This window comes from Patiria miniata, unplaced genomic scaffold (assembly GCF_015706575.1).
Source record: "Patiria miniata isolate m_02_andy unplaced genomic scaffold, ASM1570657v1 HiC_scaffold_1, whole genome shotgun sequence".
Taxonomy (NCBI): Eukaryota; Metazoa; Echinodermata; class Asteroidea; order Valvatida; family Asterinidae; genus Patiria; species Patiria miniata.
The window spans coordinates 18,004,209-18,020,546 of NW_024037047.1; the positions used below are offsets into that span (position 1 = coordinate 18,004,209).

Here is a 16,338-nt window from a genome sequence, read left to right on the forward strand (position 1 = left end):
AAATAACAATGACTCATGTTTGCAACCCTATAAAATAATTCAACCAAGGCCTCACAAAATGTTAGAAAAAGGTCTAGCAGCTTCGCCAATCTTTCGCGCCGAGTTCGCCTCCGCTCTGCTTCGTGGCTTCGCAGCTTCACCAAAGCCAAGATAGTATGGCGCAAGGTTCCACTGTTCAGTAAACGCTCCAAGCCATTTGACGGCATTTCAACAAATGACACAGTAAATATCAACATCCCTAGATAATGTTTTCAAGATCCCTAGAGGACGTTTCAGGAGGAAACTAATTAAATATCAAATAAATGGGTCGTTTATCGCGTCATATATTCATGGTGCACTGTCAGACAGTATGTACCATAAAGTAACATGGGAGTCACGAGGAGGGGGACCAAGGGAATTTTCTTCTTTCCCTTGACAAAAATGAAATAAATAAAGAAAGAAACATAAAATGAAGAGAAAACAATATACAATATACATATTTCCTCGCTGACGAAGTAGTGGTCACTTTTACAGGCAATCAAATGTGCACTGGCCGCAAATCCATTTTGCTTTCTAATCCTATCGCATCGCACATCTGCTGATCTGATTCGAGTTATGATTCGATCATCGAACGAATCAAGCAAATACAAAACAAGCAAGACCAAATACATGGTTTATTTATAGGCATTTTTATTTCACAAATAGGAACATAACCGCTCAGCAAAAACAGCATTTGAATTATATATGTACAATATTGGTATATCCCTCAATGAGATCAAGATGGCTGCCTCTTAGCTTCTCTTTACGATAACTCGTCGATATTCACACGGAACTACGAATATTTGGGAAATATTCTCTTTTATTCTTTTTTTTTAAGGTTCCTGCATTCACAAAAGCTAACCTCCACTGTATTTGACCTCGAAAACTTTGTAATTTTGGAATTCTGATAAACCTGTACACCACGGCAATAAGGCATCACATTGATAAAAAAATTTCCAACACTGTACCAACATTATTATTAGCAATAAAATGTTACTTTGCCGTAACAATACACTATACATCTAACACCAAAATGTACACCTAAATTATTCTACAATGATTCAATATCGTGACTTAAATTGTCTTATATTAACAGCAAAATACCACAGTGAATAACATCTAGAACGGGAACGCGAGTCTGTGTTGTCACGGCAATTTGCCGCGCTGTGAGTTGGCAAAAGAAAAACCACATACCACATAAATATGTAAAACCACATAAATATGTAAATATGTATATACAGATATAATTATGAATTAATGGGGTTAGGAAATTCTGGCACAGTTTGACCTATTGTATGGATTGGATGAATAGGGAATAGCAGAGGGTAAGGAACCGAGTACAGTTTGACCTTTCCTATGGGAAAGATTGCATAATGTATGGGAGGAAAATATAAAAATTTCAATACAGTATAGTTATGTTTCGACATATTGCTACTGGTTGCGCAATGGGAACGGTAGTGAACACGGCCAGTTGTAACGGATAATCCTTGGACAATGGGACTGTAAGTGGCGCTCGCGTGTGGTCAGTATAAGTGGATAATCCCTCGGACAATGGGACTGCAATTTGGGCAGGTGTGCCGGAAGTGATTATTGATCACTCCATGTGGTTCTAAAGCGATCGATAATTCCCGGAAGGGCCAATAATCCTTGGACAAAGGGCCTTAAGTACGGTGGCGCCCTTGGTTGAATTAACTGAAATACCAGTAGACGATCGTTTTCCACGCTTAAATCATTTGGCTAAGGGTGTTGGAAGTTTGGTTTTCTAACTTAAGAATCTCGCTTTCTTTTCTTCGTGCAAGTTTCTGAAAACTATACGATATAAAGGCAAAAAGTACATAACACAATTTACGTAGTACAGTAAACAGGCCTCGTTCTCGTAGTACAGTAAACAGGCCCCGTTCTCGTTTCCCTATCATAAACAACAGCATTTGTACTCGAGTGGGGGAATCCAGTTATACGTCATAGTGCTGAGTCATCGAGCGATGACAAAGCCACCGGTAAGGGTCATATGCATTGTCCGTGGTGTTTATGCAATCGCTTTTTGCTGCCGCATTGGTTAGATGAATGTTGGATGTACATCAATGCTGAGCGTGAGAATATAACGATGCAAAGAAACAAGTTGGAGCGCAGTGTTTTGATTGAATTACGAAGAATCTGGCCGATTGAGTTTACAAGGTGAGACCCGTATGTATTTTTCTGATCGTTTTTGGTGTTAAATAAGCCGTGTCTATGTTGTGGACTCAAAACTGTTTTTGGTTTATCAAAAAAAAAAATGTGTAGACCTACACGTATACGACAAATAAATATAAATGCGATCGTGTTTTTAACTTCGAATGTGTACACTGATGTAAGATAACAAAATGTGTCTGAATTCAGTTCGGTTAGAAGATTGGAATCTCACTGGAACTATCGCTCGCAATAAATTCATGCATACGATCAGTTCGTTTTCGTTTTTCCAGCAATCACCGCTAACAAAAGGGATCATTGTCACCGTTATATTATCGCTTCAATGACCTGCACTGTTAACATCGATGATACGTATCCCAGCCGTGAATGGATACAGGCGTTAGCGTGCGTTAATGTCTATCGGACTTGCTGGTCAGTTTTGTGCATGTTCTGTGAGCATTGTGGGAGAGGAAATGTTGAGGGATGTATAGGGCTAGGGTAGTCAGCAGACAAAGTACATGGGGTAGATATTAAGAGAATTAAAAGGAAGTCAATTCTTACGTTTTCACTATTTAAGCCGTGCAGAAATCGGCCTTCGTACCATACAATCGTAATTAGCAGTAATAAAGCCGTTCTTAAGTAGATTTTGCACGAGATTTTTTATTCTTAAGTTGAAATCCTGCAAACGCTGACTGGTACACTCTCGTTTGGTGTGGGAACGATCGTTGTGCTCAACAGTCTAATTAAACACATCAAAAAAATAATTCTGTAGCGGGCGGCTAATTATTGAACTTTAACTCGTTCTTCAGCACAAAATGCACGGGAAAATCTTTCGCTACGGCGAGCCGCTGACAGCGGCACATACAAATTGTACAGGTCGTACGGAGAGCCGCTGGCAGCGGCTCGGTTGCGTCGCTATGAATAAACAGGGTATCCCCATGACGTGGGACATATCTACATAATTTATATCGTATAACCTCTGACCCTAGTTTGAGCCGCTGCCAGCGGCTCTCCGTCTGGCCGGGGTGTGCTTTTGGTTATTGTGAGCAGTTTGTTTACGGAGATACATTTAAAGATAGCGGCGCCCACATCGACGCTCGGCGGAATTTCCAGCTTTTAATTACGTCCAGTTGGGACAAAAAAGGTCAATTAAATTCTGTAGCGAAAGACTTAAACTGCTGATCTTGCATTTTGGTCACGTTAATTAGCTTTTACTCAGAAAGGATTTCACGCTTGTGCTCAAAATTCTAATTAAAGGTGAATAATTAGCACTAATTGGGCCATTCTTAAGCATGGAATGCACGGAATTTCTCATTCTTAAACAATTGGTCATTGATAAGTTCATCGAATACTATCTTTTCGCGTTGGATTCGTGCTTGTGCGCGACATTCTAATTGAAAGTCAATTTAGGGGGTCTTTAGGCGGTGCCCCCTCCCAAACGCACGGGGTGTGACACTTAAGAATGACGGTTTCGAAGGTTGGACACCCCCACCTACTCGCTGCCACCATCAGACCTTTTGTGCGCGATATTCTAATTAAACCTCACTGGACTCTCGGACTATTTTATATAGAGTGAAATTTTGTCAGCGCTATCGGAGAGAATCACCTGAATGCTTCAGTTGAATTAACCACGACAACATCCAAGCAGCTCCAATCGCAGAGCGGCATGAGCATACCGTTCAGTAGGCTCAATGCGGACTACCGTGGCCACCACACTCTCGTCAAACAGGTAAGTGACCGGGGTGTCGGCATCAGTGTTACCGATGAACACCTGAAATGAATCCCAACGCAATAAACGAAGATTTGTATAAAAATAGCCTACTTGTAGTAAAGTCTAGGACCGAAACTACAAAAAAAGTTGGCATTCTTAGCTGACGGGGTCTTCCTTCGAAACAGAATTTCAACAAACCGTAATAACTATATAAAGTAAACTGCTTGTCTTTGGTGGGCACTCACTTTTCTGATCATTCTCAGCCATAAAATAGACATAATGACTTATTATAGACATTATAGACATACGTTTCTGTTTCAGCTTCAGAGCGTTTTGCTATTTTAGGACCAAAATCTGGACTAAATTGGACTAAATTGGTTTTGTTTAAGCGTGTGAAATTTTTCGTGGACGAAATTGAATAATAGAGCTGGTGAATTTGAATGAAAAATCTTTTAAAATAGCTGAGAAAACTAATCAAAAGCAGGACATGCTTTTTTGTTTACACGTGGTATAATCAGACGCGATTTCAGAATGGCTAAATGGTTGCATGAGCAAAGTCGTAAATAATGAAGTTATCATATTGCGATAAAAGCCCAAACAAAATATAAGAAAAAAAAAACTTTACATTTTCTTTTCAAAACTGTTTTACGAACGAATGTTAAATGCAGCTTACAGCAAGACTTAGTAAAGATTGATGTTCACCTTGGCGTTTCCGTTTCCATCCGTCACGTGTTCACGGTCGGATGAGGGCTGCTTCTTGTACGCCACCTTGTACGCAGTCACATACCAACTGTAGCCGCCTTGTGTGGTGACTCCAGTCACCACTGTACTCTGGACGAGGTCCACCTCGATCCAGGGATTGGCGTCGTCACTGTACACAGAGTGAGGAGAGGATGAGGAACAATGAAATAACAATACTCCGCAAATCCGCTTGTGGAATGGATTTGAAAATCAAATATTATTATTGAAACTTGTTACAGTGTGCAATTCAAATGCGCATGAGTCCGGGTTGGGATTTGACCGGGGATGATAACTTTTTTTATATAATGGAAAGGAGAACCATTGCAAAAAAGAAAAACAATGCCAAACAAAATAAAACAAAACGTAGAGAAACAAAACCCCACTGAGGCAATTAGATGTTCATTAATTAAACACATTCAGAAGGGTTTTGTGGCATTGTAATGATACAGAGTGAATATGAGAGTGAAGTGTCAGGTGTGGTATTTCCCTTTGAAATCTACCTCGAGGCTGCCCATCCCTTGTCATTGTTGAGGCGTGCCTCCCGGGCTGGATATGTAGTGCTCCGAATACTGGACGCCGTGATGCGATCATCTTGGATTGTCCCGTCCTCCATACCAAGGGGTTGCGGACTGGAACACACTGTTGATAACAAATGAGTAAGCAAAGTAAATATTTATTCATATTGATATTTTTTTTTTTTTTTTAATGTATTGAGAGAATGATAATTTCCTCCCCAACTTTGTTTGGGGGTAAAACGCACAATTGTAACTGCACATTTCACTCCCTCCCTCTAATTTGGCAGTGAGAAACATTTTGAATTTGGGAGTAAATACAACGAGCATGACCATGCATCAATGGATTTTCCGTTGTTTATTCTGTTGGTTTTACTCTTGGGAGTTGCACTAAAACACCTGAATGTATTTGCTTTTAATTTGGAGGAGTTGGGTAAGCAGCCTTCGATAAACCTTGATAGTCGGTAAGAAATAAAACGTTCAATCTCAATGCAATACAATGTATACCCTTGTGATAGAACAAAACCATATGCTTATAGTCAAACCTATGATTACGGAAGATCATACGACAAAAGCTGGGGTATGTTTCCCCGTAAAGAAGGGGTTCTCCGTACCAGCTGGGGTATGCTATAATAGGCCTATATAGGTTTCTCCGTACCGACTGTGGTATGTTTCTTCGTACCTGCTGGGGTAGGATTCCCCGCATCAGCTTGGAAAGATCTCCCCGTACCGACTGTGGTATGTTTATTCATACCAGCTGGGGTAGGATTCTCCGTACCAGCTGGGGTAGGTTTCTCCATACCAGTTGGGGTAGGTTTCCCCGCACCAGCTGGGGTAAGTTTCTCCGTACCAGCTGGGGTATGTTCCTCCGTACCAGCTGGGGTAGGTTTCTCTGTATTGGCTGGGGTAGGTTTCTCTGTATTGGCTGGGGTAGGTTTCTCTGTATTGGCTGGGGTAGGTTTCTCTGTATTGGCTGGGGTAGGTTTCTCCGCACCAGCTGGGGTAGGTTTCTCCGTCCCGGCTGGGGTATGTTTCTCCGTACCAGCTGGGGTAGGTTTCTCCATACCAGTTGGGGTAGGTTTCCCCGCACCTGCTGGGGTAGGTTTCCCCGCACCAGCTGGGGTAGGTTTCTCCGTACCAGCTGGGGTAGGTTTCTCCGTACCAGCTGGGGTAGGTTTCTCTGTATTGGCTGGGGTAGGTTTCTCTGTATTGGCTGGGGTAGGTTTCTCCGCACCAGCTGGGGTAGGTTTCTCCGTCCCGGCTGGGGTATGTTCCTCCGTACCAGCTGGGGTAGGTTTCTCCATACCAGTTGGGGTAGGTTTCCCCGTACCAGCTGGGGTAGATTTCTCCTTCACGGTTGGGGTAGGTTTCTCTGTAGCGGCTGGGGTACGTTTCTCCGCACTAGCTGGGGTACGTTTCTCCGCACTAGCTGGGGTAGGATTCTCCGTACCAACTGGGGTAGGATTCTCCGTAACGGTTGTGGTAGGTTTCTCTGTAGCGGCTGGGGTAGGTATCCCCGCACCAGCTTGGATTGGTTTCTCCGTACCGGTTGGGGTAGGTGTCGGGGTACCAGTTGGGTAAGATAACAATACGTCATTAGGTATTTCCAAAAAAAACCTTGCATTTTGCACAGAGGAACATTTCCCATGTAAATGGACTTCTTGACTATTGTAAATGGGCTGCATGACTTAAATGCGTGCGCGTCTTGTTTTTAAGAACGCGTGCAGCGTCTTCGCTTGAGGCCGCGTGCGAGTGTGGCATTCCCTCAAAAATGGCTTTTTCGTGATGATTGGTTCATATAATATATCCGCATACTACATGATTAATACTTCTTAAAAGAAATGAAAAATGATCAGTTCCACGAGATGGTAAAGGCACACTTGTATAAGGGTACTTGTACTTAAGCACGAATCACATTATTGGAGAATTTAAAGAGAACTTAAGTGACGTCTGGCGTCCAAATTTAATAAAAACGTGTTACTGTTTTGCATTACAAACATAACATGCGTCTATTACCTGGGTTTTTCTCTGCAGGCTCACATTTGAAGTAGGCTTGAATTTCGTCAGAATCCTCACTCAGGAAAAGCTCCTTCAGGTAGTGAGGCGCCCCCTGGCGGTATGACGAAGCAGGGATGCGCATCCCACCGAGACGTATAGCGGTGCATTCGCACGGATCTTTGTACGGTAAGAACCAACGAGGTGGGATACCAGATTGTGGGTTGTACTCCGATCCGATGAAGCAGACTTGATGGCACGAGACCATCACTACTACGAAAAACACCATGAAAAAGACGCAATCAGCTCCCAATATTACGATAACATTGCCTTCTTCTTATCCATCATAATGGGGCCTAAAGCAGAATGTAAACGCACAGCCGAATCACCATTAGTGTTATGCTATTTGGGTTGAATACGCGGCCGTCGCAGAATCGAAAGGTTGAGGGGGTTGACCGACAAATGGGGGCGCTACTACTCACAGTGGTCCTTATTTGACACTTTTTGCCTATAGAGCCTGGAAGTTCACTCCTGGTGGCGCATTTCCTGGACCTTCGAATCAGAATGTTGTGTACTCATTGGCAATGGTCTTATTCATTACATTCCTTTTTATTCATTATTAAAGCGCTTGACTGGAAAAAGAAAGTCGGCCAAAAAGTGGGCTCTTGTTTCCGAAAATCTATAATACATGTCGGGTACTGCGATTTACACAATGCGCACCCTATATTGAATAACTGATGTTAGTTAATGAAAAATTGAAAGTGCAATGAAATAGTCCAAGATGCATTTTTTTGTTTCATTCACCGTTAATTAATTTGATGAAATTATCAGTATTTGAGGAAACCTATACCTGGCCATTCATTTATGGTTTTACAGTCACTTCTCCAAATTACCACTTCGCCGAATTACCACTTCGCCGAATTACCACTTCGCCGAATTACCACTTCGCAAATTATCGTACCAAGTTCGCCAAATTGGCACTTCACCCATTTGCCACTTCGCCCACGCCCATGCTCGCACGCACCCAAACGTGTGTTTACCGTCGATTGTGGGCGTCCTATTGTCCCTCTTTTGTTTGTCCTTTAACTTTTTAGGAAGACTCCCATAGGTTTTGTACACGACTCCAATCGCGGACGTATGCTGGGAATCGTGGACTATATTGTTCTCTTTTTTTTTTCTCTGGTATTTTTCGTCCACGGTTTGAAAAGATGAACACGTACACATGCACGCACACACATCGTCACCGACACCACGAAGTAACACCCATCTACATACCAGTAAAAACTAGCAATCGGAGAAAACGGCAACTAAAGTTGAACGCCTTCTAAAACAACACTTTGCGTCAAAACGACAGAGTATTTTCAGTTGGGTTTCTCGTTGTGGACACTTGATGAATTGAATTTATTAAATCTGCTGTTTTTCACTCGTTTGTGTATTAAATAAACAAGAAATAAGAGAAAAAAAGATAAGTGTTAGTTCGTGAAACCGAAAAAGCTGCAAAACTGTAAATTTTCGTTTTCACGAAGTAACACTCTTCAATGTATTTAACACGAGTAAAGTGCAACTTCAGGTCAGCGCGCGTGCGCTCATACAACTTGTTACAAGAAAAGTGTTACTTCGTGAAAACGTTTTTGCTCACTTATGAGCAGAGTGCGCGCCATGCATTGCAATGGAAAATGGAACTTGAGTGTTACTTCGTGAAAACGAAAATTGTCACTTTTGCGCAAAAGTTGCCATGGATACTTAGCGTAATTATTAAAGTAAAGCTCTTGAAGCTTTGAAACTTCGTGCAATGGTAGGCCTTGATGAATAATGTTTGAAAATCAAAAGAACTGAAAATCGAAAAAAATATGCTTTAAAACGGTAGAGTGTTACTTCGTGGTGTCGGTGACGACATGTTTACGTTACATACCTAGTGTGGACATTCCATTGCTTTCGTGTAGTTAAGAAAAACAGTGAAACTGAGAAAACTCTTTCAACCAATTGTTTTTCTATGATTCCCTTTAGTGTTTCTCTTCATTCTGCCACAGATAAACCTAACCCAAAAATGCCTCTAAACCTGTTTTCCAGCAATGGGGAAACACTGTGTGGACTTGCCCATAGTCCACACAACGTCGCCTCCACCTGGTTTATGTTGACCTCTTTTGTTCGGAAGTCCACACAGTGAATGCCTACCCAAATGTACAGGGGAATGGAGCTGCAGAAAGGCTCCATACATACATGTTTACCAGCACGTTTGTTTATGGTGTAAATCGAGGATTTTCTATTGTTCTTCTTCCCTTTTTCTTAGTGTATACTCTAACTTTTTCGCAACAGCTCTCATTGGTTTTGTACACGTTTTCTAACCGGGAGTCCTCGGTTTGGTTCCTGTCCTCAATTTTTCGATGATTTTGCACGTGTGTGTCCTCGATTTTACACCATAAACACGGGCATGCATAAGTGGTGGACACACTTAGACATTATTTTACCCCGACTTTCCTGACCGGCCAGCCACTGCATATAAATAGTGACTGACATCGTCTTTGCATGGTCGTGCGTAAGCGTACCGTGCACGCACGGTTATATCGTTGTTGGCTGGGCATTGTGCCCGCACTTGCACTTGTGCGCGCACTTGTACTGTTTCCTTACACTCACCCTTCTTTCACAAATGGAAGCAACTAGGCAAAATCCGCGTTGTGATTGGTTAACCTTTCTGCATTCTTCTAATTTGCATAAAAATATGAATAATTCAACAAACTCAAGTTGGAAAAGGCCTCGTGGCTTCGCCACTCGTGCGTGCTGACTTAATCTTTGCTCCAGTCGCTTCGTTTTTTCCGCAGCTCCGCCACTCTAAGCCACGATGGCTTTGGCGAAAGGCTAAGGCATGGGCGAAGTGGCATACGTTTATACAGTCACTGCGCCAATTCATTTATTACATTATCCGAGGTAGATGGGCGGAGTTTGGTTACAAATCAAAATTGATGATGACAAAAGGATGGAAAAGTGTTTAAGACCAGCCAGCCGGCCGGCCGCTAGCAGGTCTTTATGATTCATTTAAGACCGGCAATGTGACGGGCTCTCGACCAATAGGAATGGGCCAATGGGTAAACTGTCTTAGGTATTTATGCATTTCATTTACATAGTTGGGAAACTTTTGACGTAGTAACCCAAAAATTAACCATTTTTTGATTTTTTTTGTATGCACTGATAACAACAAAATCAAGTGTTGATTATTCAATCATCACTGTGATCATATCTCCAAATCAATATCTTGTCAAACAAAACAAATAACTGGCAGGATACGATCACCCAATTCAATATAGCGATCGGCTTCTACCAAATTAGGGGGAGGGTTGTTGAAAAAGAAATGGGGGTGCACCTTATGTCCCTGATCCAGATATCATGGCAAATCTTGTCTACTTTTGCCAACAAACCAATCAGGAATTTGAGGATGTACAACAGGTGATATTTATTCTTCTTACCTGCTATTGCTGACAGCATCAGAACAAAAGCTGCTGCTCCGTCCATTGTCCAAGATGCAGATGAATTCTGAGCACAATCCACTACGCTGTGGGATTTTTATGAACGACTCACACAACCACGCGAATTAATAGGCAACTACGCACGTAAAACTCAAAACAACGAACGCGAGAGAGCCTCAACTTAAAACCTTACTGGAAAATTTTTCTGATTAGTGTAATGAACGACTCACACAACACGCAAACGCAACCTAATAGGCAGCTATCTACGCATGTAGAGTACCGAACGACGATCAGGAAAGAGCCGGACCACCAAGACTAAACCTGATTGACGCAATGATCCAGACTCCGTTAGTGTTGATAGTATATCACCGAGTACAAAACGCCACTCGCCCGCCTCAGCACCTAAGCAGCCGCAGACAACTAACAGGCTGACGTCATACCAAGCCTAGCCAATCATGAAACGAGCCTGAACTTGCCATGAAGGCTTCAACTTGTATAATTTGTTCAATCTTACAGTATGGGTGGAGCTAACGCTGGAAGCGGGAAACGTAACAGCCAATGGGCACCACCTTGTAATTACAGTTTCCAGTTTTAACAAAATAGCATCTTGAAATTAACAAAATATCGTCCTGAAATTGAACAATGACGACCATCGCGGTCATAAACAGTCACGAATCGATATGGAACGCTGCAGCACCGCGTACGAGCGGAAGCGGCTTCCGGTAACAAACACAGAATCCTCAGCAGCAATTAAGGTTGGTCTAGAAAATTACACAACCGTGTAAACAACGAACCTTTAGAAAACGATACGCATCGAGAGGGCCGTAATATTACAGATATTGCAATTAATATAGTTTGCCTCTGATTGTCAAGGCAGTATTGACAGAAGCCGAACGAGTCAGAAGGCATTGGAATACGAAATGTTGGCGGTGAAGCCTCTAGAGCCATTTGCCCATAGACTGTGTGCATAAATATACCTATATGCTGCCGGCACATACAGCACAGGGACGTAATCGTACATGTACAATGATAACGAAATTGGACATATTATATGAGAACTCAAATTGTGCCAGCGAAAATAATTTCTAACCAGAATTTGAGTGGGTTTTTTTCTTGCAAATGAATAATTTAAAAGCAATTTTGCTTAAAATAAAGTGATAACAGTTCATCTCATAATATTGTAGGGTGTACTGTTTTCGGGGTTCAATTTTATTTAATAAAAGGACAGACAAAATAACTTGGTGGCAATCACATAACATTCCAATGTCTAAATGGCTTGTAATCACTTCCTCAGAACAATTAGTCAGTGTAATAATTTGAGATTTACCTCAGTAATCTTGAACAACACTCGAATCTGGAGCCTCGAGTTTCATGGAGCCAGCCGGCCGGCCGTGAACGATCCACTACACTCCCAACCTCGTCCCCAAGGTGTCGAGCAGTACGCGCCCACTACTACCTGCTCTCTCACTCTGGTATTGGATCATTTGCATGTGCAAGATTTTTGCACACGTATGCAAATGAGGAACAGTCTGGTGCCTAGATAAGCGTTACACATTAGCGTTTGTTTTCGTCAATTCGTAGCAGCGCGAGCACGGCGTGAGTTACGAAAACACGATTTTTGAAATCAAACTGTTACGATCTTATCAAGACAACATGCAGTATCATATTTCACATTAATATGAGCAAATTGGAAAGGAAATTAGTATTTTCGAGAAGGCGTGGACGAATGATTGCGAAAACACGTACTGCACGTTGTGAATATATTGCACCAAGTACACGATAAAAATCCATTACTAGCCAATTGCGGTATCCAATCTGGATACAGGAAGAAAGTTTCCTATCCAGGGTTTACTATTGGAAACGCGGTTGGAAATAAAGTAAGCACTGTAGACGAGGTTGCTACACTCCATATCTGCACGGCATGCAACTGCCTGCGCACGCGCATGACAGCGATGCCTGCTTGCGCGTGCATGCTGACCTCACGCTGACCCATGTCTCCACTGTAAACAGCGCCACCAGTAATTTACCTGAAACTCTACAATAAAATGATTTGATGCTTTATGGGCTCCGTGCATGAACAGAAGAGGGCGCTTTTTGCAACACTTTCGAGAGCCCCTTGAACTTTAACAGTCACCGTGTTGTAGTAAACATTTGATAATTTAAAAATATAACAATCACTGTGTTGCAGTAAATAAATTCAACTATAATTTCAAAAAGTTTAAAATGTAAAATTTGAAAACGAATACAGCATGCTATAATCAGCTTGACAGAAGCTACATTTGTAAATTGGAGTCACTTAATGTTGATAATTATGTTTGGTTTTTAAATATAAAAACATATTTGTTTCAATTTTCAACTGAAACGAATTCTTGCACAAAGAGCTTTTCGATGTATGCTGTTATGCTGCTCATACCAACTGTATTATCGAATGGTGATCGGGGCGACTCATTTCATTCAAAAACAAAAATGAACGGGAAGCATTATGGGTACCTTTACCGCCATGATTCATAAAAATGCATTCTGCGCGCGCAACGCGAGTCACCGGTGCTAACCTCGGCTCATGGTAAAAGCTGCATACTAGACAGCCCCTGGATAGGTTCATATGTATGATAGGGATCTCTACATGTCAGCAGTCGATTGATATTTCGTTGTTGGTCGGCTCTGCAATAGCCAACATTTCTGTCGTCATTTCTTTCCCCTCAGCCTCCTTCTCAGGCTTCTTCTCGCCTGGTGTCCGCTCTCGCTTCAATCGCAGCTCCAGCAAACAGTACATGCCCAGGGCGAACACGAGGATGCATATGACGATTGAGATCACGTGGTAGGCACACATGGATTGTGGGATACCAAGGGCCAATATGGCGGCGGAGCCCAGGGACTGCCAGAAGCACAGATTGCCGAACGCTGCCTCTTGTTGACATACAAACAGCATTCCCAAAAGAGCTATATACAAAAATGACAATAAAGATCAAAGATGTACAGTCGTTTCGACTCAAAATGTAAACCTAAATTTGTAAGGTTTACAAAAACTGTAAGTCAAGGAGATTAAACAAGTAATCACAATTCATCACAGGTCAACAAATCACAAGTCAAATCATGGGTCAATCACGTTTTTCACAAGTCATTCAGTCCCAAGTCAAGGGATGATTAAGCAGTCCCGAATCGGTGACACATTCCTTCATATATCAGCGTTCATTCACTGTCACCTTTCTGTGATCGACATGTGATTTGGCTTTTTATTGACTGTGATTCTTTTGATGTCACTTGTGATTTGATTGACTCGTGATGTATATTGTAAATTACATGTGTTGTGACTTGTGATTGACTTAGTGTTAATTGTATTTGACTTGTGATCGACTTGTGACTGTGACTTGTGAATGACTCGTAATTTGATTTGCGATGGCTTACTTGAGCTTATCGTAGCAATGCTTGCTCTCGCAAAGCCAACCGCCACAGCCATCAGAACGAGATGCCACAATCTGCCCTGGTCAGGGTCCCAGACCAACATGAAAACTAGTACCAGCAGGTAAGTAGCGCCCCCAACGATGAAGAGTGCAAACCTGCTGACGCACTTCATCAGCCGACCAATCAGTAAGGATGAGATGCAGCTGGAGACGGAACTGCCCATCATGACGTAGCCGACAACCTCGATCCCTCGTGTGCAACCAACGAAAAACTATGTGACCAAAGTTAGTGGATACGACCAGATAATTTCAGACTACTGCAATAACGGAATCAATACACTATTTGATTTACAAAATGCCTATCTACAGGGTCTATATACATGCTGAGGTTCAAGTCACCATACGTCTAACTTAACTTTTGCAGTGGTTAGTTTTAATTTGGTTGGCAACTTGCACAACATGTAAAACCGATAAATCCAAGCCTGTTTCGGTGAATCTTTCGGTTGTGCGCAGGCGTGATCATTCGGCATGTTAGTCTGGTTCCCAGACCAAACGATTCTGACTATTTCTGATGAATCTTAGGTCAGGTAGCCTCCGGTAATACATTGTACATGTATTTCTTTTTACGAAAATGTCCGAAGTTTGCCGAATTTTGTCGACAATCGGATAGCGCCCGAGTTTTTCCAAGTATAATATTGTTTTAATTAACTGTTTATTGCTTATTAAAAACTTTTTTTAATGAGTTGATAATTAATATTCATTGCTTTTATTTAGAAAACTTGAAATTCAACGACGATTTTGTGCATCGATCGGATCGTATGCGCGAACTTTTTGCTTCGTCATGTACTATTTTAAATTTGACGACCGTTACTGAGATTTTCCAAAACTCGGTCTTCATTCGGTTCCGCCTGCTAACAGTGCTATTTGGGTGCCTAATTTTCAAGATCCCAGGTCAACATTAGTCAATGTTTTCTTACAGAAATATCAAACTATATTATCATCTGTATGATATATGAAGCAAGTGATTTATTTTAAAAATTTGATAGGAACATTAAAAGCTTTAAGTGATAAAGCAAATTCGGAAACGAAGCCGAGCTTTGAAAAAAAGGCCGTCAATGTCGTCATGCCGGTTTATTTTTAGCCACGGAGGCTGCCTGACCTACAATTTAGACGTGTGGACGTCGGGGGAAATTGTCAGGTCGAGGAACCAGTCTATCGGCATGTCTGCTACCATCAAGAGTTCAAACCCACCTTTGTAAAATGGCCGCCCATTAACATCACATCCACTCCCAAGTACAACAGCGTTGGTATGAGCATTGCAATGCTCGGGTTAGTCATCAGGCGGAAGGTGGCGGCAAGCTTTGACTTCAGTAGGATTGAAGCTGAGTGATTTTACGTTTTTATTTCGGTCCTCAAAGTTTTCACGGAACATGGGCGCCGCCATCTTGGATTGAGTGCGCCCTCGCATGTTACTTATTTATTTATTTATTTTAAAATGAGGTCTCGGTCTCGGACTATGAGGTTTCGGTCTTGGTCTCGGTCTCGAATGGGGAATTAGTCTCGGTCTTGGTCTCGGTCTCGGACTATGAGGTCTCGGTCTTGGTCTCGGTCTAGGACTCTGAGGTCTTGACTCCAACACTGTCGAGAGGGCCGTAATATTAAAGATATTACAATGAAGATACATGTATTGTGCCTACAAAGTTCAAGGCAGTGTTGATAGGATACGCCCTACGAGTCAGAAGGGATTGAAATATGAAAAATTAAATCAAACCTCTTCGTGACGTGACAATGGAAGGGAAGCCTAAAGAGTCATTTGCCCATAGAATACATGCGTAAATACATCCTAGCCGGTACAGATACAACTTAACGGAGCGTCGCGATCCGATGTGTACACTTGGCTCGGTGATTATGATACTGAAACTGCGATCTTTAAGCTCCTTGTCTCAGGGCCTTATTGCCTTTAAATTATATACAAACAGCTAGTAAACAGAGCAAAACAACAAAAGTATTGTATAGGATGGGGCGTTGGGTTCTATAGGAATGGGTTAGTGTTGCTAGGCGCTCTCTGCTCGTAAAATAAAGTTGGTACAGACGATAACGGTACCTTGATTACGAGACTTTGCTAAATACGCGGATAGAAGTACAAAGTGGGATTTTCTTCTCTCCATTTCTGATGTATTTAATCATTACAATCAAATATGGACAGGCAGCAAGTCGTTTTGTACACGTCATTTTTAATACGCAAAGCACATCAACTGATCAACTAAAAAATTAAACGAGTGAATGTTTCTATGGTTTTTTTTTATTTCACAAGCATGTTCATATTCACAAAG

At 42.0% G+C, this 16,338-nt stretch overlaps 2 protein-coding genes across 2 annotated transcripts; both read right to left on the reverse strand.

The window, feature by feature from the left end:
* Positions 1 to 3,752: 3,752 nt before the first annotated feature.
* Positions 3,753 to 5,267, reverse strand: LOC119737973 (EGF-like repeat and discoidin I-like domain-containing protein 3). Its single transcript, XM_038213050.1, has 3 exons — positions 5,137 to 5,267; positions 4,598 to 4,766; positions 3,753 to 3,955 (listed from the first exon to the last, which is right to left on the reverse strand). The coding sequence occupies exons 1-3, from the start codon at positions 5,247 to 5,249 to the stop codon at positions 3,809 to 3,811; spliced, it is 429 nt and encodes a 142-aa protein (XP_038068978.1). The 5' UTR covers positions 5,250 to 5,267; the 3' UTR covers positions 3,753 to 3,808.
* Positions 5,268 to 13,230: 7,963 nt separating this feature from the next.
* LOC119731244 (protein unc-93 homolog A-like) lies at positions 13,231 to 14,185 on the reverse strand. Its single transcript, XM_038204333.1, has 2 exons — positions 14,010 to 14,185; positions 13,231 to 13,544 (listed from the first exon to the last, which is right to left on the reverse strand). The coding sequence occupies exons 1-2, from the start codon at positions 14,176 to 14,178 to the stop codon at positions 13,231 to 13,233; spliced, it is 483 nt and encodes a 160-aa protein (XP_038060261.1). The 5' UTR covers positions 14,179 to 14,185.
* Positions 14,186 to 16,338: the final 2,153 nt, after the last annotated feature.